This window comes from Convolutriloba macropyga, chromosome 15, assembly GCF_964194025.1.
Source record: "Convolutriloba macropyga chromosome 15, txConMacr16.3, whole genome shotgun sequence".
NCBI lineage: Eukaryota > Metazoa > Xenacoelomorpha > Acoela > Convolutidae > Convolutriloba > Convolutriloba macropyga.
The window spans coordinates 28,178,499-28,203,629 of NC_134482.1; the positions used below are offsets into that span (position 1 = coordinate 28,178,499).

At 33.8% G+C, this 25,131-nt stretch overlaps 1 protein-coding gene across 1 annotated transcript in view; it reads right to left on the reverse strand.

The window, feature by feature from the left end:
- The window catches only part of LOC142353899 (ephrin type-A receptor 3-like), a 36,412-nt gene extending 12,141 nt beyond the window's left edge, over positions 1–24,271 (reverse strand). The window contains exons 1-8 of the mRNA XM_075406128.1: positions 24,249–24,271; positions 22,441–22,773; positions 18,384–18,529; positions 14,603–14,780; positions 13,929–14,197; positions 13,073–13,333; positions 12,454–12,552; positions 4,556–4,945 (exon numbers count right to left, since the gene is read on the reverse strand). Of these exons, the coding sequence (XP_075262243.1) occupies positions 4,556–4,945; positions 12,454–12,552; positions 13,073–13,333; positions 13,929–14,197; positions 14,603–14,780; positions 18,384–18,529; positions 22,441–22,773; positions 24,249–24,256 (1,684 nt within the window). The 5' untranslated portion in view covers positions 24,257–24,271. The remainder of the gene's footprint in view (positions 1–4,555; positions 4,946–12,453; positions 12,553–13,072; positions 13,334–13,928; positions 14,198–14,602; positions 14,781–18,383; positions 18,530–22,440; positions 22,774–24,248) is intronic.
- Positions 24,272–25,131: the final 860 nt, after the last annotated feature.

Here is a 25,131-nt window from a genome sequence, read left to right on the forward strand (position 1 = left end):
ACTTTCTTCTCGCATTTTTCTACTGAATTTTAGTTTTTGCTGTTTTTGTTATTGTTTTCTGTCATAAGACTTATTGTGATGTCTTTTTAACTATCTATGCATGACAGACATCATTTTCCTCCCTATGGGTTATATCTGAGCATCGTCATTGAGCTCCGATGAAAGATTGAGTTTACTGGCTGTTAAGGGTTTAAAAATAATTTTTCGAAACTTTTTTGAAATTCAACCATTCCTAATTTTTTTTCGTGAATACTCTTGGTCATTGTTGGTTCTAACAGAATCCATTTCCGTTCTACTATAGCCAAAATTAATCTGGTTAGCGGTTTTATCTTCTACCTATTAGTTTTAAAACATCAATGCCACGAGAATTCATATTTTTTTTGGGTACTTTATTTTGTTTTTCGATCCTTTTGAAATCTTATCACATCATCTTACTGCTGAGAGTCCCTATTGGTTTAGGGAAGAAGTTCAACGGATCATAAATAAAGTTTTCAGGGAAGAGCTTATGATTTGAGTTGCTTCGACATTTTCTTCAGGCACTTTTCTACTGAATTTGTGGTTTTTGCCTCTCTCTGTTGTTGTTTTCATAGTCATTAACTTGTTGTAAGGTCTTATTGATGAAATACGATTGGCAAAAAAACTTATTGTCCCCTCGAGGCATCATTTATTGTATATACTGGCTTCCGTTGAAGGCTAATGAATTTAATGGCGTTGATAATACGTGTTTTCCCGCAATTTTCGTGCGTCTAATGTATTTGTTTATATTTGTTGATTTTTTGAAATTATATTGATAAAAAAGGTTTTCCCATTGCTCCTGAAAAATTAATTTAAAATTGAAGAGTGTTTAGTGAAAAGTTCATTTTTTTAATGCCTTCGACCCTTTTGTCGCTCAATTTTTTTTCCTGAATTCGCTGTTTTTGTTCTTTAGGTAGCCGTAAATTGCTCACAGATCTCATAGGCTTGTAATTGAGGACTGAATGAATGATGTTGCTCGAAACATTCAGTATATAGCGAATAGGTTCCTTTCGTCAAATTTAACTTCTATTCATCAATCAGATGTCCCATCGAATTTCGTGTATTTCAAGAAATAACATATATATTGATATTATGTGCCACTGTTGTTTCGTTTTTCTGAACGTTTATTGAATGGCCATTTTTTGCGTTTCTTTTTCTCTTCCTTCAGAACAATCGCGTAATAACAGATCCCAATGGTTTTTAAATGTGGCCCAAGTAAACTTATTTAATCTTTCAGTATAAATCCTTCAACTGAAATAGCAGAAATAACAACTGAATTAAAAATACATATTCAGATGATAGGTATTGATTTTAATGGTAGCAAAGGTTTGTGTTTTCGCAAATCGTTTGTAATTTTTTGAGTTTCTCTTTAGTTTGTTTCTATGGCATAGTCTGACCACAGACGGGTGCTTTTGGTTTTGTAATGACTTTTTAGTAATTTATCAAGGATTTTTTTATTAAAAACCAATGTTTTTTAAGATTTTCGAATTTTCTTGGTGCAAAAAATGTTGATTAATTTTTAAGTTTCGCCTCACTGTTCGTTCTTTTTGTCGGCTTGTTACCTAGTCTCGTTAAGAAAACTTTTCATCTGCTGTATAGTTAGTAAAAGGTAAACTTGTGTAGTTAAGGTTTTATCTGACTGCATTTTGACGTTGTTACCAGGTGCTTTTAAATTTAGATATTCATTTTTTGCCGCCAAAATTTTGTTGGTGCTATTTTTTTTCTAGTCTCTTCAATGTCAGGTCACGTTGGTGCTGTAATGAAGCATGGCATTAGTAATTCAATTAGTAGATAGAATGTGTAACGATTGTTTTAAACTCAAACATCTATTTTTGTTATCTCTTGATTTGGTTGACATTTTAGTCAAAAATGTAGATGAGCTCGGGTCGGAACATCATGTGCGAACGCACATTAACGAGCCGCCTTGTTATATTAGAAGTTGAACCAAATTTTGGAGCTGCTTATCATGTTGTTACAAGAATTCGGTCTGAAAATATTATATGTCTATTAATTGCGACCTCAACAGAATCAGAATCATTTTTTTGTTAAATCGAATAATCAAAATTTATTTGTATACTATGTTATAATTGATTTTTTTGCACTTCCAAATTGTTTTGCGAACATTTCTGGAATCAACAAACTATGTGCAGTAATATGTAGATCAATTCAGTGTTCTTTTTAAAAATTTATCATTAAATTGTAACAACTTGTTGACAGCGATTACTGAAAAAACACTTTTATGTAAATGGGACATAATTAATTGAAATTTTTCATTATTCGTAAAGGAATTTTTTCAAGATACACAAGCAAAGTCGCCTCTTTAAATCATTAGGCAAAATACAAATAATTGTTCAATTTCAGCAAAAGTTCTTTTTTCTGCAACGTACTTTTTCATTTTTCCTTATGCTAATTAAAAAGAAACAACAGTTTGAGAGCAATTATTACCAGGCTCATCAACTATAGTGCAGTGCACGTGAACAAACTTTACAACACCACCCCGCCATGTCTGACAACCTCAAAAATCACCACCAAAACAATCGCTACAAATTCCTCTCCAGTCAATTTGAATCAATGTTCAAAATGCAACAGAGTGGAAGAAAAAAATGCCTATTTGCAAAATGGGCAACTTTAAAACCATTTTCAATCTTTTTTTGACAGGCAAAAGGCAACTATGTGCGCAAAAATGGCAGCTCTTTCACTCTCAGAAATGCATTAAATTAATGATTTATAAGATGATTGAACATAACTTGAGGGCTGAGAGCGTGTTGATAGAACCCGGCGAAAAATGATCAGATTCTTGGGGGAGCGCTTTTCATCCCTTTTTTGCGCAATTTTCCCCCAACTTCTATTAAATTTGCTCTTGGCTATAAATTACTGCTTTCTTCATGGCTTTAATTTACTTTACCGCCAAAAACGCTAGCGGGAATAATCCGTTTTTCCATATAATAATTTTCAGAGCGGCGATGATGCCTGATGACTAGCACAAAAAAGTGCAATTTTTCTGCATATACAAAGCCGCGGTTGAAACGTGTAGAGTTAAGCAAGCGCCGAAGCGTTTTTGCTTCGCTTTGAAATGAAAAGTGACCCACAGAATGAAAACCGGGTCTGAAAAGATAAAATTTCAGCTTAATCGCAATAATCAGGGCTATTATTTCAGTCCTTTCGTCAAACAAGCATGCGCGCTCTATACAAGCACCAGGTAGCTTAAGTTAGTGGCATAACAATAGGGGAAGGAAAAATGCCCGAGGTGAAAATGTAAATTGAACCCAATTGATTTGGGCTAAGAAGATAAATTTACGAGTGTTAGTTGAATGCTATCTTAATACACGAGACGTTAAGTACAAACAGGCAGGAATATGGAAGAGAGAGAGAGAGAGAGAGAGAGAGAGAGAGAGAGAAAGAGAGGGGGATTACGGTGATGTTTAGCTTTGAAAGGTTATCCCTCATAAAAATGCCAGCTATGGTCAACATGGTCAAATATTGGATTTGTCTAGAAGCCACAACTGAAAATGGGAACGTTTTCCCACATTCTTAACCCCTCCCCCATTTTTCTCATAATTTACATATATTGTATCGCAATCTGTGTTGACAATTGTACAGGGAAAGATCCGCGCTTTAAACTTTTTAATCTTGAATGAAATAAATTTCTGAAAATTTAACTGGAATTACAGATAACAGAAGAAAATGAAAATAATACTGAACTCTAGACTCAAGAACAAATTTCTTTGAAAAAACACGAAAAATTTGGGCGTTTTAATAGAGAATTAGATGTTTAATTGTGGAACAACTAGGAACGCCTCAATATGTATTAGAAATGGAAAAACAATAAACGCAAAATTAATTTTTATAGGACGGGCATTCATTTATTTCTGTCTCCCCTAGCAACTAATAGTTCAAATGGATAATATCAACTTCTGGGACATTAAAAACACTTCTCAACGACTAAGCAATAATTTAATATTGACACAGATTAACAAGATAAAATATTGACAAGATAAAATTATGTAAAAAGATATTTTTACATAATTTTTAAGACTAAATAATTTTCTATGTTCAATTTTTTAAAGTTCAACGAAAATGCCGAATTGCAAAACTAAGTACATTTCAGAAGTCTAAAAATTACGTTGTAAGGTCATATCTGCGCCTTTTTACAGTTAAGCAACCTATGTCACTGATAGAGCGTCTAAGGACGTGCAACTGTTGTGAAAGGAAGCCTAGTGGATTATATCAGTACATCACGAACAGGTCCTTAAGGACTCGAACTTTGGTTTCCTTCTTGTTCCTAAAGGCTCCACTCTTTAGCAAAGTTTTCCTTGAACAAACAGAGGTCAATTCCCTACTATGACAAACTTATCTCGAGTACAACCAACATTTGGTGGTAATTTCGAGTCTTCCCATTATAGCCCCCATGAAACTTTAGCCCCCCATTATGGTATTTTTTACCATGATGGGAGGGGGTACAGGTTATATGACCACTAATATGGGGGGGGGGCGGTGCTACAACGAGAAAGACCCATAATTTCAACCTAACAACGCTCACCTTGTATCCCAGATTTGGTGGCATAAGTTCCGGATCCGACCATGAAGCTCTGTCTTTTCCCACCTGGACCAGTCACCGCAGTAGCGTAGATATCACTCATGTGGTACTGGTTCGCTACAACTCCATGTTGCATGTTTCCATAGAAATACTTGGAGGTGCTGTTCGTTCCCTGGGAATACATGGGGGATAATCCTTTCAAATCAGCTCCGGTTTCCACCCCAAAGTGACCCTGGTTGAACCCTGTGCAGGATGAGTACAAGAATTCATCTCGTTTCTTCTTGTAGTAACAGAACACGATGAAGAGAACTGTAATCAGAGCCACGAACACTATTGAGATTGCACCCACTAATACTGTTATTGCTTGTGCTTGTTTGGCTGTTAGAACTCCAACTGAAACAAAAATTTTGATTTTAAAATAACCTGATTTTGACAAAACGCTTGGTTGGGGAACTCATGGTTGAAATCAGTTATAAGTTTAGTTGATTCTCAGAAAGTTTTATTACGATCAGGCTTGTATCCACAAATCACCATGGTACCCACGCAATTGAGTCTTTGCTTTTCTTTGTTCCCGAAAAACCCTCACAATCGGGTCTTCAAAATTTCGTCCTCATCAACCCACACAATCGGGTTGAACAAAATTTTGATGCTTTTCAATAATAATAATGATTACAGTTAGGCTCGTTAATTTGCTTTGCACATACTGTTCTGACTTCATCTCATCGAAGCAATTCTTCTCGAAGAAAAAAGCACAAAAGAGGGGTGCAAACTACCCAAAATTGACCTTCAAATCATGAAATTCCCGCAGCACTTTTGAGATACGTATACTTAGAGACTACTACAGCTCTAAGGGCACAGCACAACAGACAATTCTTGCCCTCACGTCAACCAGTTTATCTCACTGGGGCAGGATTTGCGGGTACTAGTACCCCGTTACCTGTCCTCTTTGGTTGCGGTAAAGAATTATTTTGTTTATTATTAGATGTTAGATTTGTATTACCTGATCAAAGAAATATATTCTTTTTTCTTTCTTATCTCATTTTTGCAGACGAAAAGTCAAAGCGTTAAACAAAAACTCGATCAAACCCAAATAGCAAAAAAGACAAACACATTCAAATAATTGTTACAAACTTTTTGTTTGAGAGCAATTAATAATCACTTCAATCAATCACGAGCCCAAAAAATCTCATCAGAACATATTGCTGGGTAGTTTGACTCAACAATGGGTGACTAAAATGACTTTTTATATACATTCCGAAATCTAGACAAACTTAAGATTCAGAACTCGTCGGATTCATTTTCCGTCTAAATGACAATAATAAAAAACATGCACAAAACATTTAAAATTATATGCATCATCGGCTTGTGCAAAGTACAGCATCTGTCTCAGCCAAGAGTTTGATCTACAAAGCAAGAGATTGAACCATTAAATGTTAAAAGTTGTCACAGGTGTCAGAAATTGGATACGCAAATTTTCAACTCCATAACTAGTTCATTCATACAATTTTGTCACGCTGATAGCAATCAGCCTGATTGATTAATCTAAATTAAACAACTTTCATTGCTTTCAGTTTTTGACTTTAAAAAGCAACTTGAACTTCTGTACGAAATTAAAGACAGCAAATTTGAAGATGAAGATATAAGCGGTTAATGAATGGTATGGCCAATGTCTATGAACAACAATGACTTTGGCGTAGAATCATCTTTTACAAAAATTACCTCAAGTCACAAAAAAGACAGAAAAAAAGAAAAAACATCGTGGACAGTTCTTAAAGCAACTCTTTTTTGTAAGCTAAGCGTAAGCTTAAATATATGGAATTAAAAAAAAACAACATTATTATTTCAAAAAAGCATCACCAGTTTGAACCTTACTTCAAGTCCTAAAATAGGCAGAAAACAGGAAAACAACGGGCGCAGTTATTAAGGCAACTTGATTACTATATTTTACAAATTTATTTCTAAGCAAAACTTTAAATATTATGAATATTTGTTTAAAAAACTGACTTATTTTTAAGTCTAGTTCAACGACATTGCTCAGCTCTTTTATAGGAGCTTGCATGTGTAAGCTCAGCGCCCTCAATAAATGGTTAAAAAATGCTCAACTTTAAAATATACAAAAGGAAAACAATACTTATTTTTTCATCAATTAGATCCTGAATACGTCCCAATTTAGCATCTGTTAAGTTTCATCTTGGCTGTGGATAAGGTACCAGTGGATTATTTATTTATTTGTCACAGCAATAAACAACTCATTAAGTGAAGCTTTAGACTAATTTGGAACCCCGAAAAAAAGATCAGTAACCTTTCGATAGCTTGTACAAGTACCACTGCTTCGTGGTTGAAACAACACTTTATCCGAATCACTTAAACTTTAACATGAAACAAACACATCATAACCTGATAGAAATTAACTTTGTTAGCTGTCACTTTTTATCATTATTTCTCTAAATGTTTCATTTTGTTGTTCTGTAAAATTGTGATGCTCTGTTTGGAAAAACCGCTTTTAAAACAGAGAAAAGATTTTTAAAAAATAAGAGACGAATTCGAGTTCAACCGCTTATTTTGTTTGTACCTTATTGTACGTGCTTGTTATACCTTATATGAGCCACAATACATCAAAATCTGTAACATATTGATCTCGTTAGCTGTAAGAATTTTTTAAACAATCTTTATTTAATCTATTTTATTTGAAGATTTTCGAAGAACTCTCATGTTTCAAATAATACACTGACAAATATTGAAATCTAAATTGACGATGAAAAAACAAAGGGAAAGAGAGAGCACTTTGAGCGCCCACACCTTGCGTACGCGTTTCTGTGTGTTATATCGTCTAATTGACACAGCGATGATAGTTGAAAGGCACCTTGGAAAGGAAATGCTAATTTTGCGAGGAAGCAGCGAATATTTAATTAGCTGATTAGACGGCAGCTTTATAAATCATTGCTTCCCCCACCCTCTATACATCTATCTATCTCTTTTATAATAGCACACACTTAAACAGCCCCCCCCCCTCCCACAACACACACATTCGCGCGTACAGAAACTTTCTTCGCCAACCGTGCCTTTTCCCGGAAATGTTCTTTCATTTTTCCACCAGTATAATATGACTATCTATAACTGACACGTTATCAAATCAAATTGCGATTATTGCTTATATCAATTATGATAGCTAATCCTACCTCTTATTAAGCTATTTACGAACCGTTATTGTTCCGACCCTCTTGAGGGGGGAGGAACTATATACTCAACTGGGTTTTTTTTTTTTTGTTCAGTGAATTTTCGCCGCTCGATATATTCATCGTAGAGAGTTGAGACTGGTATCATTAGAAAGCTCGTTCAGCGTAGAATATGGAATTAAAAAGATTTTTTTAATTTTCGTTTTCTACAGGGAGTTATCGAGGCTTAAACTTCTGAGAAAAGAAGAGTGAATTCACGTTGTTTTTATTCACATTTTCCGGAATTTTTGCCTAAATTTTCGTCAATTTTGCTAAAATTTGTTATAATTTTTAAGAATAGTGTCGTTGATTTCATTTTTGAAGACGAACAAGCATTTTTGATTGTTTTGATTTAATTTTTTGGTCAAAAAATCTGGATAAACATTTCAAAATTTAGCCTTTTTCATCAACAACAGCACGAAATAAGCTACTTTAGTCCACTTTGATTAAATTTGCCTACAGTACACCCCCAAACAACACTCATACAATCTTTGTAGACTCAGAGGGGGGCTATTTCTACTTCAGAGTCCGCAGAGAGTGCCTTGTAGTTAAAACTTTGCCGTTTTTTGCTAACTTTACTCGTTGATTATCAAAAATGCAAAATTTATTTTGAGTTTCAACTCAGAAATTATCTATATCTACAACATTTGAAAAATCAATTGTTCTTAACGGACAATAAGTATTAACAGGGGTAGTTTTGGGCCATTCTTGGACTGTTACAATCCAAAAAAAAATCGGGTTGTAATCAGTCGGTCTTTTTTTTTTAAAAAAAGACTTTTTTTTAATAATAAAGAACAGAACATATCAAACCAAAGCTCAGGAGTGATAGGTCCAACCAATTCGCTTGCGAAACAGCTCCAGGCTAATTCATTTAGTTTTTTAATTGAAAGTTTATGGTGGTTTTTTTTAAAGATAATTGACTTTTCAATAAATAATGGCTTAATTAACTTTTCCTCTATTTTTTTCTTAATTTGTTCAACTTCCAGCTTAGTGTCAGCAAAAAAAGACTGCTTCTTCTTTCTACTGAGTTAACATTTATTCTCGGTTGCAGTTTTAAGCCTGAAATTATTGTTTTCTGGCTTTGATACTACAAGATTTTAGATTTTTAATTGTTTTGATATTTGCCAGTTTTTCATGTTTTCTAATTTTGTCACATTATCACATTATTGACAGTTCTCATGTCACCTTATTAGCATTCAAATTAAAACACAATTGAACATATTAAAATCTTGAAAGATATAAATCATCGTTTTAATGGCCTCGACGCCTCTTTCTTGAAGAAATCAATTGAATTTTTTAATTTTGTCTTAACTGTCATTTATACTTTGTCGTTTCGGTCGTATGAAATTTCCTGTTTAGTGATAGCTTTCATTGGCTTTTCATGGAAGAATAGAAAAACCGATATTCTGATATTAGCAGATAGCTGATGGCTTTTATGACTTTCAAACCCATCGTTTTCCAAAATTAAAAAATAATTTTTTAACTTCGCAATTTTGTTCTTTTTATGTTTCTTTTTGTTACCTAATCTCGTTAGTTGATTACAGGTCAAATATGACATTATGGGTGTCAAGGGAATAAAAGGGATTAGTGTCCAAAAATCTTTTTTTTAAAGATTTTGTTATGACCTTACTGGCTTCGACACCGCTTTTTCACAAAAAAAAATTAAATTAATTTGATTTTTGTCATATTTGACGTTCTTTTTGTAGATGCAAGAAATATTCTGGATAATTACAGGTCTCGAGGGTTTCTTTTTTATGAAAAAACGACGATATTTAAATAGTTCTTTTTGTAATTAATGCCTTTCATGACATTGAATGTAATTTTGTTTCGAAAAAAAAATTGAAAGTATTACATACTTTAGCACTCCGCTTTTTTGTCTACTTGTTACCTAGTCTTACTAATGAATGGCCACGTACTACATTATAACTGTTTGAAGAAGGCGCAATCAAATATATTTTGAGTGCCAAAATATGGCTTGACGGTTTTGACAGCGTTTTCTGGCAAGTTTCAATTTAAATTTTGTTTGTTCTTTGTTGTTCTTTTTAGCCGCTCTAAAAAATGAATAAGGTCAGGTCCTAATGCCCTTCTATAGAAGCAGTGGTAATCGCAAATTTGTGGTAATATTAATTTATTCCTAATGGTATTTATTACTTTGAAGTTAATTGTTTCAAAAAAAAAAGTTAATTTTTTTTACTTTTCTGTTTTTGTTCTTTTTTGTATAATTATTACCCAACCTTTCTATGGACTGGTCGCATATGTTTTGTGGTGATTTTTAAGTTATTTTTGTTTAGTTTCAGGTTTATCTGACGGTATGTTGACTTTGTTATTAAATTTAGTTTTTAAGAGGGACATAAATTTTTTGATATAATTAATGTTTGTTGTTGTTGTTGTTTGATTTTGCTGTTCGTTTTGACTCGCTCTCTTAATATTGACATATTACAGCAATCTAATGCATCAATTTTTACTCCACTGAGTTATTTGTTTTGGAGGTTATCTTATCGTTCATACGGAATTTTTTGAAAAAGACTTGGGCTTTTTTGGGATTCGCAAAAAATAATTTTTGGGTTTTTCTATCTGTTCCTCATTTGGTCGCCCATCCACAAAATTGTGGATGGGCGGGGTCGGAACCTTATGTGCCATTGCACATTACCGAGCCGCCTTGTTAGTAGGAAAATATTAAATTTTCAGCGGGGGGATTATAATAAGTTTTGTAATTATCACTCAATTAATTGCTCTGAAAACTGCAATACATCAATACTGTTACGTCATTAACTCCTTAGATGTAAATTCGCTAATCAAAAACAATTTTTTCAATTTGCAAATGTGTGGGATCAAGTAAACATGACAACACTACAGCTTAAACAGGTTGAAAAAAAACTTGTTCAGCAATACCTCAGACGCAAAAAATACTTTACAAGCACTTGAATAACCGGCAGAAATTGAATTGCGAGCAAAAATGCTTTCGTCATCAGAATGACATTTCCTAATATATACCATAGCAAGAGACCGCTAAATATAATTACTTCACGACTGCTTTTCAACCTACCGACTTATTAATGGATTGAATTGAGGGTGGTAGGTCACCGATGGACACCAGCAATAACAAGAGTGAAAATGTAGAAGTCTAATGTGCCTCATATGAAGGCATACCAGATTTATTCGATTCTTCATTAGATAATTTTATTTGAAACTTAAATCATTAGACAATATCAAAAGAGTTTTCCTTAAGCTGCATAATTAACGGTACAAAAATATTGTCGAATAACTTAGGACGAATTGATTGAGTCGGGAGCAGGAGGTTCAATTTTAGATTGTCTAATGGCGAAGCTTGGGTGCAATTTCTTTGCAGCTCTTAAAACGATGTTCATGGAGCTTATTGTAGTCAAAATTTTGATTAAGTTTTTTTTAACTTTGTTATGTAAAATAATGAAATATTGATTCACAACCGATAATTGATACTAATATCAGTTCAGTTCGGATGAGTTTGATCCACTCTCCTCACTTTCTTGGAAAAATCTTTAGAGTCATTTCTCCTGTGCTCGCGGCGCCACTGTTTTACGAACCAAACAATCAGGCAGACAATTATGAGCTCCCCATTCATTGGGTGAGACATCAAAACCTCATCAGTATTGACTGTTCCCGCTCAGTGGGTGACATATTTTTCAAAAAATTCACCACTCTTAACAGGTAAGGTAAAGATTCATAGTCTTGCTCGCGTTCCATATCTGCCTATAATCTCACATCTCTTGCAATCAGCTTGACTGCAGACCTCCGAATAGCTGTAACAGAGATTGGTTGAGATAACCTGCTGAAAACGAGAGATATCCCCAGCAGGATGCAAACTATAAAAAATACATTAAAAATGCAACCAACTTTGACTCAGTTTTAATTTGACATTTAGTATGAATCTGTCATTATTTGAATTCAGCTTCTCAAAATTTTGAACCCGGGTATACCGAGAAGTCTAGTGAAAAGTCTAGTGACTATTAATATTCATATTCGTGTTTTTTCAGGTTGTTAATGGATGATAATAAGACTGTAAAAGCTAGTACAATCTCTATTTAGCCATGTAAATAATTATCAGGGCAGTTCGGTCGACGGGCGGAGGGGGAGGAGGTTTGGTTGTTGAGGGAGAAGGATTTGTGATAAGGTCTCTTAAGGCATAGGGAGAGAAAGGGGTATTGCTAACGGGTAAAAAATCCTCAAAAAGACTTCATGCTGACCAGTTTACTAACTACAGTACAGTAGACTCAAATTGAAAATTCTAAATATTCATGTCCAACTTTCTACAACAGAACTCACTCTTCTGAAAGAAAGAGGGCAAACTTCGAGACGCGAAAAAAGTTGCTTCAGCTAGAAAAAATCCTGTAGATTATCAATACTCCTCTTAAAGTTAAGAAAACACCAAGAGAGTACAAATAACTTCAACAAACTTTGCTCAAATAATTGCAACGTTTGAAAGCAATCAAACAACCAATTGGGCCCCAGTTACATGAGTTTGAGCTATTATTAGTCAAACTCTGGGTCCTTTGAGATAAAACAGACTGTTGCTGTAGTCCACTATAAGGTACAGAGTTAGTTAACACAATAAAAATGATGATTTTATGTGAAAAATGAATCGTAATATGTAGCTAGAAGCGACTGAAACAGTTTAAAGTATTACATAATTGAAGGAAAAATACGAACCATCTGGTGGACAAATGGCCTCCTTTGAGAATGATTTCCCCTCTTCATTGTCATGGCTAAGTCCAACTGAGAACAAATACTGCAAGCTCGGGTTCAAATCTTAAACACGCGAAACTTATTACGATCCCATTTAAAATATACGAACTCCGAGAATGTTAATATTTCTCAGTTGCTCAATAAACTATTTAATGCAATGGAAGGTAGCACACTTGTAGATAGATCTGTGAGACTATTTTTAGATTTTAGATCACACGCCTATTAACAGAAGGATATAAATGCATACAAATCACATTTTTTTTACTGTGCACTGCTTTATAAGTTCATTTGAAAATTTGAAAATCAGTTTTTTTTCAAATTTTGACGTTCATTAATTAAGAATTGAAAAATGAGCGAAATCTGAAAATTTCAGTGATTGATAAAAAAAAGACAATATAGAAGTGAAGTTTATAACAATTGATGAAATACAAAATTTGCGAAAATTTCAGATCTTCAATATGAAGATTAGTGATTGCCTGTTAAAGTGCTAATTTATTAACCAGTTGCTACTGGTTATTTTTAACCAAATATTGTTTTTTTTAAATTAATTTAAATTTGGGTGAAAAAAATAAAGCGGCCTTACTTGTGACCTGAAACTTCGTATCGTTTGTGGGAAACATCAAAATTTCATGACCAGCAGCGCTGTTTTCTGGTCTTATCTTCAACTGATATTTGTTGTACTCGCTTTGAGAGCCTCCAGCAAATCTATCACTGTATCCGAAATGTTCAAACGACTTCTGACCATCTGAGGACATCTGGTAAAATTGGGAACCGAGGTCAACAGGGTTCCACTCGACTATGAGTCGGTCGTAGTTCTTCTTGCAGCTTCTTACCCGCACCTTGTCTGTACAGAAAAGAAACTTGGATACAACTAATAAAAGACATCAGAACGCATGAACAAGATCAGTACAAGATCTCATCTCAATCAAATCACATGAACAAGATATTGATCTTCTCAGCTAAAATTAGATTGGTTCATTTCAATAAATTTGTTAACTTAAATCAACTGCGTCTGACATCATCTTGCTCAGTTAAATTTTACATTTAGTTAAACCAAGCTATAATACTTTTGGGTTCGCTTTCTGACGGCAATATTGTATCGTTAGCTCCTGTTTTACTTCACATGTAAATTAACAAAAAAGTTGCAAACGCATTAAATAAGGCATTCTGTCCAGCAAAAAACGACTCCTGTCCTCCAAAATAAATCTTAACGGAAATCAGAATTAAATTTCTGATAAGTTCATTTAAAAACTTTTGAATTGAAAAGCTCCAACACATTAAAAAGTCTTTAATTCGCCATTTCAAAGTTATTCGGACATCCATAGACCACAATTAGCGGCAAAATTTGCCGATGGAAAATGAAAATTTCCATAATCGACACTACCGTTTTCTGTTGAGCTAAATTGATGTTTTCAGCCAGAAGTGAATAACCAACTCACATGACTTTTTAGTCCGAACTGTAAACTCGACACTTGAGGCTTCGGGATTGAGTTGCGATACAATATTTTTGGCAGCTATTTGAATCTTGTACTCTGTGTTTTCTTGCAGGCCTGTGATGGTAGCAACACCCCTCTCCTTAACGGGCACGGCATTCAAGTGCCCGGGGCAGGTCAAGCAGTTGACCTCGACCGTGACACGTTCGTCTCCTTGTCTGTCTAAATTCCATCGTACTGTGACGGAATCGGTGCCATTCTCAATTTTATATACACTGAAACACGAAAGCATACATGAAAGTATTACTTACCTGGAACGCATGGTAATACAAAAAGTATTAAATTGAAGTAAGCTGGGGTACAACCAATTTGGTAGTTTCATATAACATTAAAGATTTTTGATTAGAAATTTTCGAAAACGTTCTAAACCAATGGATAGTCTCCATATTTTATTTTAGTTGAATTTTCCAATTCGAAGCATCAGCGCACTATCTCTTCCTTAAAATTAGATAATTTTCTCTTGGATTCAGTTATGAGATATATTCAAGGTTTCTTTGATTGCGCCTGAAAAAAAACTAATAAAATACGACCATTCAAAATTGACAAAAATTTACACCTTAAAATCTGTATTGTGAGGTTGAGCGCGCTGAAAAGGAACAATTACTTCAACTTTCACTAACTATGGCTTCTGTGGCATTCTATAGCAGTTGGGATCACTAGTGCTGTTTGGGTTGCGATAGAATCCAAGGTTACATGAGCAATTTGCTCTTCCCGTTTCACCATTTGTAGACGAATGAGATGCGCATTTGAAACAAACACCATTGCCCTGATTAGACTTGTATTGGTTGAGACCACATGCTGAAAAGAGAAAACAAGTTTGATAAAAACCCACCCAAGTTTAGAGCCTAACGCCAGTTAAGCGTAATCTTAGTAGTATAAAGTTGATTGGTTTTAGGGGGCGTTCTAAGCAAGTGCAACTGCAGTGATGAAAGTGCACCTGCAATCCAAAAAAATGTAGCATTTATTTAGGTGTTATTCTTGATAAAAAGTTGACACACCGAAAACAACTTAATCAATTTATCAATAAAAAGACAATAGCCATCAGACCAATTCATTTGGTTCGCCATCAAATAACTCTAAAGGCTAGAAAAAATCTTTTTAGTTGTTTCACTTGTTTTGTCCTTTCACTTGTTTTGTCTCAATTAGAATTCAGTGCTACATTTTTTCAAATTAGATGGGACATAAAAATTTGCTACTTTCCAAACAAACATGACACTGCTCAAAGTCTACCTTTTGGAAAGAAAACTCTCCCTGCAGAATTTCATATAGAAAAAAACTTGATTAAATCGATTTCTTGCTATTATTCAACAAACAAACACATATGATGACAAAATAATCGAAAACACTGCAATTAATGTAAACAAACGTACATTTGATTTTTCTCCCGCAACAAAATGAAAATCAAAATGGAGTCATAATTCAACGAGAAATTTTTTTCGTAAATGGAATAAATCTTAAAGAAGAGATGCAGAAAAGACAATAACGAGTTCCAATGGATAAAAAATTGCAGGCTTCAAAAATTTTATTTCACTAAAATAATTCACAAAAGCGGGAAACCAAACCTTTGTTATTTAGTTATTCAGATGAAAAATATGTTATTTTTCGATTTATAATATTACAACATGCAACTTTAACCTCATGGTTAACCCAATTTAAATGTTTCAGATTAAAAAAACTCCGCCCGTACTGGATCCGAATCAGCATCTTACTTGCTAAGCTATTGTGGTAACCATTCCATCAACTTGTCATAAGCTCTCGAACTTGGGTATCTCTTATAACCCATTCCCATGTTATAACCCATCCTCAAATCTTCATTTCCCCAGCCAAGTATACTTTCAACAAGCAGAGCGTCTTGTCTAGCTATCAAGCTCGGTCAAATTGACCTTATGCACAATATACATCAGAAAGAGATGAAGAAACGATACATGAAAAATTAAGGTTAAAAGCTCTAGACAATATTACTCTGGTGTATCGCATGGGAGAAAAGTATCTTTTCGAAACAAGCTCGGCATAAAATTTCAACCCAATTAGAGCGAAAAACCCGATAAAACTCACCCGTTTTTTAATTAAACAGAGCACATTGGTGAAGTTAAGCACTCTAATGTTAAAGGCAGAGCAAAAATCATATCTCTTAAGCTCAAGTGAAATAGCTTAAGATCTCGATTCGATTTCTTAAGTTGTGCACAATAGAAATTGAATAGTTTTGCATTTTAGAAAATTTGCATAATTTAGATTTATTATCTTATGAAGCAAAAGTCTTTTGTTAGCTCTGAATTACGCCCCAGGCTGAACTTGACAACACAACACCATTATTAATCGAGATTTTAAAATGTGCCATACATTTTGTAATCTATTTGAAGAAAACAAAAGCGGTGACTACATTGTTCAAATGAGACCAAATTGCATAATTTCATGGTAGCTTGAAGGAACTTGTTGAAAACATCGCATTAAAAGTAGAGATACGTCAAAAGCTCAAGCTGATAAAACCTGAATGATAAATTTAAGTTTTCAGATTTCATATTACAATCCCTCACATGGTGTTTTAGTTTGACAAAAACAGACCGAAAGCTACAAAAATTCTGAATAGATACACAACATATTGGTAGTAATAGTAATAGCTGCAAGCCTCTACACGATGAAAACGTGCAACTCAAAATCTCATCATTTATTTTTATGCCGCAGGTCAGGCGTATTGATTGTCTATTAATTATCTATTTAACTCACAATTTGAAGTGCACAAAACGGTGGGGGACAAAAACTTTCAATCACGCTTCACTTCTCAATTGAAATGGTATCAAAAGTTAATTGATCCATTGTAAATACTTACTTGATCGGCCTCTTCAATAATTACACGGGCCATTGGGTCATTAATCGATGCATTTAAACAAATTGATTCGCTTTCGAGAGCTTGGATTGTGTTAGAACACACAGAGCGCCGAGTCGTATGCAAAAAACGGACAAAAAATCTGTCATTCAAATTTGATTAGCCATTAATTAGAAATCACTGAACTATAAAATCACTACACTTAAGTGTTTATCAACAGTTTAAGAAATTTTAGTTTCGAATTTAGCATCTTGAAATGTGACAAAAATTAGTGGGTGGCATTTTCTCTCAAGAACATTAAAAATTTAATAGGACCTCCAGCAAATAATTTCAAGATTCGAACAAAAATTGACAAGCGAAATCACCAGTGAAGCAGATATTAATTTGAGCTAATCGTGCATAGCTTCACATCTTGAAAATTTCGAGAGTTGTTCCAAAATGTGGTGACAATGATGAACAAAATACAATCATCCATCCTGAGCACTTTTTTCTAACCAATTTTTTCTAAGCACTTTTTTCATTTGTCCGCTTTCAAAAAGTCGCACGGAATTTTGAAAAAGTTAGTTTTCTTAATTAAAAAAGATAGAGCCAGCGATGAAAATTGTTAGCACAAGATTGTTTTCGTCAGAAACCAGCCCACTGTGCTACAATAGCCAATTTGCCGGCATAGATTGAATGCTGCTAATAAAGTGAGCAATCTTTTCAGCCTTCAATATTAGTAAATGTAGCCGACAGATTGCGGGATATCCAAACCATGGACCAGACAGAGTTGTTTTAGCAACGGGTGGTCGATAAGGATCTGCAAACAAAAACAACCTATGTGACTCCACAAAATGTTGACAAAAATTTTGCAAAGAGCTTTTCCAGACCTTCAGGTCTATTTTGGCAGACAACTACTTCAAATACAGAAGACAGTACGGCAAGTGCCCAGTTAAAGATTCCCGATAAACAAAAAATGCTGCTGCAAAAATGATCCGGATTAGTCTGGAATAAGAAAACATAGTCAATCTTATTTTGACTAGATTAAAAAACTTGTTGCCAATAATTTGCTAATTTAAGGAAAATTTACACAAAAAAGTAGGAAAAGAAAAGTAGAACGTTCCACCGTTCCATCTATAGAACAGCGACTAATTGTAACAACCAACAATGAGAAAAAAATGTTTAGTTGAAATAGAAAACAGTTGTCGAGATGCGAAACTAAAAAGGCCTTCAAGTTTCAATGATAAGTGAAAGATCGTGCGGTTTGCCATGAATTCACTATTTTTGGAAAAATTTCATAATTAAGCTGGGTTAAAGTAAGCTTTACACAGAAAACCAAAAAATGAGGTTGTAGAGCTGCCCACGGACACGAGAACAAATCAACCGAATATAGATGTTTTAGTTGGAATCTAAAATGAACTAATGGACTTAAATGGAACCACAATTAATAAACAATGTCGAAAAAATTGGTCTCAAACGAATGTTGGGGCGCACAAAATCGCAGTAAAAAGACTAGCAGGACTAAAATAATTGTTTCAAACTTAGTTCGAGACCAATTCAATGACCAAAGATTTACAGTTATCCATGTTTTTGTTTACCTTGACATTTGTTGTTGTTGACAGTGTAGCCCATGTTACAAACACACTTAGACTGTGTGAGAGTCAGCCATCTCCCGTGTGAACACTTTCTCAGTGGAGAACTACTGCCACTCCGGACCGAATTCTCCAGACAATGTCCTTCGTACCTGTTATGAAGCAAAACAATGAAATTTAATCAACAACAAGGCGACTCGGTAATGTGCAATTGCACATAAGGTTCCGACCCCGTTCATCCACAATTTTGGCATGATTGTCAACCAAATGAGGAACATAGAAAAACCCAAAAATTCAAGTATTTTTTTTTTTAAAATTGGTGTATGAACAAAAAGATAGCCCCCAAAGCAAATAACTCAGCGGTGGAGTGAGTAATGGCGCATTAGATTGATGAGATGTGCAAATAATAAGAAAGCGAGTCAAGATGAACAGCAAAATCAAACAACAACAAAAATTAATTAAATCAAAAACTTCATGTCCGTTTTAAAAAACAAAACTTAATAGAAAAGTCAAAATAGCGTCAGATAAAACCGATATCAAACAAAATAACTTATAATTCATCAGAAAAGATATGGGACTGCTCAATAAAAAGGCTTGGTAACAATTAGACAATAAAGAACAAAAACAGTAAAGTTGTAAGATTCGCTTATTTTTTTAAAACAATTAATTTCAAAGTAAGGAAAGTCATCAGAAATCAACTCAAATATCCCAGAGGTGTACGATTATCAATGCTTCTATAGAAGGAACTAAGAACTGCCGGTATTTAATTTTTATGCGGTTAAAAAAAAACAATAATTAGACAACAAACAAAATCAATTAAAACTTGGCAGAAAACGCTTTCGAAAACGTAAAGCCATAATATGGCCATCAAAATATGTTTGACTGCACTTTTTGCGAGCACTGATAAATTATTATGTAACCTCTCACAAATGAAGCTAGGTATCAAGTAGATAAAAATGAAAAAAAAGCAACAATTAAGTAACTTTTTAAATTTTTTTCGAATAAAATATCTCCAAAGACATGGACGCCATTAATTACAGGATAAAATATTTAAATAGGTTCGTTTATTTAAACAAAGCAAGCCCTTGAGAATTGAAATTATCTAGAAAATGTCTTACGTCTACAAAAAGAACGTCAAACATGACAAAAATCAAAAATTAATTTACTTTTTTCCGTGTCGAAGCCAGTAAAGTCAACGAATTCTTTAAAAACAAAAGATTGCGTGGCACCAATCCCTCTTGAAACCTGCCTTTGACAACAACAATTTCATATTTGGCTTGTAATAATTAAAACTAGATAACAAACAGACAAAAGGAGCAAAAAGGCGAAAATACAAAGTGTTTTTTTTTAATTTATAAAACAATTGTTTTCAGAGTCATTAAAGCCAATAATTACAAAAGGAAAAATTTAAACAGGTTCGTTTATTCTTCTAAGGGAAGCCCTTGATACCTGCAATTATCCATAATATTTCTTACGTCTGCAAAAAGAACGTCAAATTTGACAACAATCAAAAAATAATTTACTCTTGTTTGTGAAAAACCCGTTTCGAAGCCAGTAAACTCATAACGAATCCTTTATAATTATTAGATATTGTGACACCAATCCATTTTGAAACCTTCCCCTGAAAACAATAATGTCATATCTGGTTGGTAATTAGCGAGACTATATAACATACAGACAATAAAAGGAGCAAAATTGCGAAGTTTCAAAGTGTTATTTTTTAATTTATAAAACAATTGTTTTCACAGTCATGGAAGCCATCAGCTATCTACTAACATCAGAATATTGGATCATCTACTCCTCCTTGAAAATCCAATGAAACCGGGTCATTGCACTGCAATTTCCATAAAACTAAAAAGACAAAGTAAAAAGGACAGTTTAAGACAAAAATTTAAAAATTCAAATCAATTCTTCGAGAAAGTAGTGTCGTTAAAATCATAATCTATATCATCAAGGATTTATTACTATCAATTCTGCCTTATTTTAAAAGCCAATAATGTGATATACGAACTGTCATTAATGTGATAATGTGACAAAACAAGAAAACGTGAAAAATGGGCAAATACCTAAAAATTTTTTTAGGTATTTGAAATCTAGTGAAATGTGAAATCCAGTAATATTAAAGCCAAAAAACCATAACTTAAGGGGTAAAACTGCGATAAAGATTGATTTTGATTTCAAAAGAAAAAAGCAGTCTTTCATTTCTGACAATAAGCTACAAGTTGACCAAATAAAGAGAAAAGTAGAGGAAAATTTCGATGTCATTATTTATTTAAAAATCAAATACTTTCAAAAGTCAAAACGACCATAAGCTTTCATGCAATTCGCTAGGTACAACAATGTAGAGCTATTTAGGATCCAATTGGAACTATCCTTAGTGAGCTTTGGTTTGAAACGTTCTGTTTTTTAATTAATGTAGAAAAGATCGATTTTTTTTAATAAAAAAGAACGACTGATTACAATCCGAAATATTTTCGGATTATACCAGTCCAAGATTGATTCAAAACTAGCCCTTCTAATGTTGTTTGTCCATCAGGAACACTTAATCATTCGAATGTTCTAGATATTGATATTTTGTTAGTTAAAAACTCAAAATTAGATTTCGCAAAAATCGGCAAAGTTTTAATTACATAGCACTCTCAACGGAATTTGAAGTAGAACAAGCCCCATTTTAAATCTAAAAAGTTTGTGTTAGTGGTTTTGGGTGTGTACTACCTGTAAATTTAATCAAACTGGACTAAAAAAATTTCGTGCTGTTTTTGATGAAAAAGTCTTAATTATGAAAAATTTGCCCGGAATTTTTGACAAAAAATTTAATAAAAAAAACAACAATGAAGTTTTTTGTCTTTACAAACAAAAATCAACAACACTTTCTTAAAAAATTAACAAATTTTAGCCAAATTGGCAAAGTTTTAGACAAAAATTCCGGAAAACGTGAATAAAATCTCACCGGAATTCACAATATTTTCTCAAAATTTAAACCTCGATAGCTCCCTGTAAAAAACGAAAATTAAAAAAATCTTTTTAATTCCATATTCTACGCTGGACAATCTTTCTAATGATACCAGTCTCAACTCTCTACGATGAATATATCGATCGGCCAAAATTGACTGAACAAAAAAACCCATTTGAGTATATAGTTTCTTCCCCCTCAAGAGGGGTCGGATCAATTACATAATTTTTTCATTGGTGAGTGGACCTTACGGATTATAGACCCCCCGTTCACGCTACCAAAAAATATACGCTACGTGGGCTGCATTCCAATCGGAGGGGTCATATTTGGTGAAGATCCACAATTTTAAATGCCAAAAAAAACAGGCGATGATTTTGATCATTCAACCACGAGTTTTTCTTCAGATATTTATTTAGCTACATGTTGGTAAACTTAGAACTCAAAAAGTTGTGATGGAATGTACTTTTGTGGGTAATTATAACTGCTGCAACGTTCCATGCATGTAGGTTTTAGGTTAAAAAAACACCTAGTCCATAACTTTATTAAGGTGATCTTGATAAAAAAGAATGCATACTTGAATTGTCGCCTATACACGTCCGGTGAGATAATAATAAATACGCAAGTAAAAAATCAATTAGCTTCATTTGCTGGTTTCAATCAAAATTAATGCATTTATGATACCAATTAAACATCGGCATGTGATCGAGATTTGTGACGTTTGAGAGTTTGTGATAACTCTGCTCTTTAAGCAACGATATCATTGATCATCAATGAAAATTTTAGTCAGTTCTTAAGGATCAAATTAAAATGTATTATGGTTGTCGCGTTTGTAGAGTTATTTTACAAGAGTTTTTGAAATAAAACAAAAAAATTTCGAGTTCAAAAAAATGTATAGTTCTCGCTGGAAAGAGTACGAAGATATCTAAATACTTCTCGGTTTATTCGCGGTTCTATTTTAAGCTGGCTGTTTAAGATTAATGAAATATTGTCTTTCAGAAAAATGTTTATAAATCTTAGAAAAACCGACTCTTGGACAGCCGTCAGGCATTCCACTTCACAGCATGTGGACAGTATTTTCTTAGAATTAAATGAACTGTTAATATATCATACCTCTCTCGTTCGGAAGCGTACGCACTCCCGTACCGAACCAAATCCTTAACTTCTGACAAACATTTTTGCACTTTAATCTGGATTTCCTTTACAAGCACACAGGAACTGCCAGCATTAAACACCAAAATGATGTAACGATATTTTTTCTCATTCGAAATGGAGTACTCTTCTGTCATTTCATTATGGCCAATTTCTTTCTTTCGGTATAATTCTTCCAAATCGTTGACATCGGTTTGATGCTCGTATTGGGTACCAAATACACTGATTTCTAGCATTTCACTGCATTCACCGTCTGAAGTGACGTCACGCTCATCGCAAGATGAAATAGTGAACCTGGAAAAGAACAAATGATCAATGAATGACCGAGTTTTGAATCATGTGAACTAAATGATGATATTGGTAAGATATTTTGAATAAATTGAGTTTCGACTTTTTTTCGGAAATTTAAAACTTACTTTTCCAGAAACTAAAATTTGAGCACCATTAATGTGACAATTTTCTCGTTTTTGTCTCATTTTTTCAGAACAATTACAAGAATTACAGCACATTGAATAGTTGAGAGAGCAATAATCTGACGAAAATTTTAAAATAAAAGGCCAAAAATGTTACTTTTTGGAGTGTTTTCCAGGAAAAGCTTCATAACTCATACTGCATGACTGTACAAATACTAAACTTGAGTTTGTTAAAATCTATTATTTAACACTTCTGTTTTCATATTTACTTCAACGCGGCTTCAGTTTAACCCCAGTGAATGTAATAACATTTTTCAATTTCGTTTTCTTTTGATCATACTTGAATTGTTACGCTTTTCAACATAAATCATCGAATTCCAATTTTCGTCAAATAATTGCACTTTTTATTCCGCCACGTCTCCCAATTAATAAGACGGAAGATCAATGCCTTCCTTTAAAACAAGGAAACAGTTGCATCGAACGAAAATCGATCTTTTAGACGCAATTAGCAACACACAAAAGCAGCACGAATTTTAACATGTTTGATTTTTTGTAGAGCACAATAAAATTCAATTCGAAATTATCAAGTTACTTAAGCAGGAAAAAAGCGACCCACAAATTTGAGGCGAGTAATGAATGCATTAGAGAAAGCGACACAGTAATTATACTTGCTCTGTACAGCGTTACAGTTCAGCTATTACTTAAAGGGGGCAAAATAAAAACCGTTCCCTGCAAAGTAGCAGGGCTAAATTGAACATAATTTTGTTGTAGTTAAATTATAACTAAACCCACTCGTGTGTTAAGAGCTGGGCTCGAATGAACACAGCCTAATAATATTAGGTAACAGTACCCTAATTTGAAAATTGAGCATTTTCCATGGAGAATTTGTTCACATCTATTCCTAGCACCCAAAGGCGGTGAAATCGAAGCCGACTTTCGGCAACAAAGTGTCTTAGTTTTGATAAGAGCGGCGTAATTTTTCAATTAGGGTTAATTGGATACTAGGCGCAGCAAAGAAAATTGAATTGGGGCAAAAAAACTGCAAATGTTCATCAAAGTACATTGCAGTGACCTAGTGAAATCAAGACAAAAATCAGCAAAATGAAAAAAAACTTTCTGTTATCTAAAAGATTGAAATCCAAGCAGGCTATATGGCATCATTATTTCCCCAGCTGGAAAACCCCGCTTCTGGAAAAAGAACTGGTCAGAATTTACGGCTTAATTCACTTTTGAGTTCATTGTAAACTATAGTGCCTCAGTCAGTTTATAGGAAAAACGTCCTAAAAATTTTCAAATTTCTCGACTGTTAACGCTCAGATACTTGAATTTAGCCGTAGAAAGTATTAAAACACTCACGTGCACATTTTTAAATGCCGAAAGTCTGCAGTGCCAGAAGTCAAAATGACAGAAGTCGCTATTTAGCCAGAAGTTGAATTCCGTTGACTTTCGTAATTTCAAAACGTGTGCCTTTCGTGTTTTAAGCATGGTTAAGTGACTATGCTGGAGTCACTTCGAAATTCTGACTTAATACCTCGAACCGCTTCGCTTAACCATTACTTAAACGTCTGATAGACAGATTGTATCAGATATTCTGAAGCTAATTGTGTTACCTTTTTAAGGCTTCCAAACATCATAGGACCGAACGCAAGCACTAGATATCACTTTACCGCATACAATTTTATAGAACGGACGACTAAATACCAGCACTACTGGTATAAAAAAAATAAAACTTGAAATGAAAAAAAATGATTTGGCCAATTTCAGAACTTGCAGTTTACTTATTTTCACAAAAATTAATAGACAAAAATTTATATTTTTAGTTTCGAGGAACTTCTGTGCATTGCACAAGAGACCGCAGATTTTCCTGGAAAATATTTATTGGTTATAATTGCAAGTGAAATAGATCTTCCAAGTTTGAAAGATAATCCAAAATAACCCAAAGTTAAATGTAAATTGCCCTGCTTTCTTCAATGATACTTTTTTAAATACAAAAAAACCATGACCGACTAACATCGGTCGAATTGCTCTCAAGCAATTGGCAAAGAATCTGCTATGGTAGCCACTAGATTAAGCTACGAGAGCACTTTTAGTGATTGAGAAGAAACACGTAAATTTGCCCTTTACCCCATTACTTACGCAGCAGAGTTTGAGGGTGTATGAAGGGCAAAGGCGCAGGCAGAAACTGAAAAAATTTCCCCCATATCATGAATTTGTCTGCTTGAGTAATTTAGTTGAATTG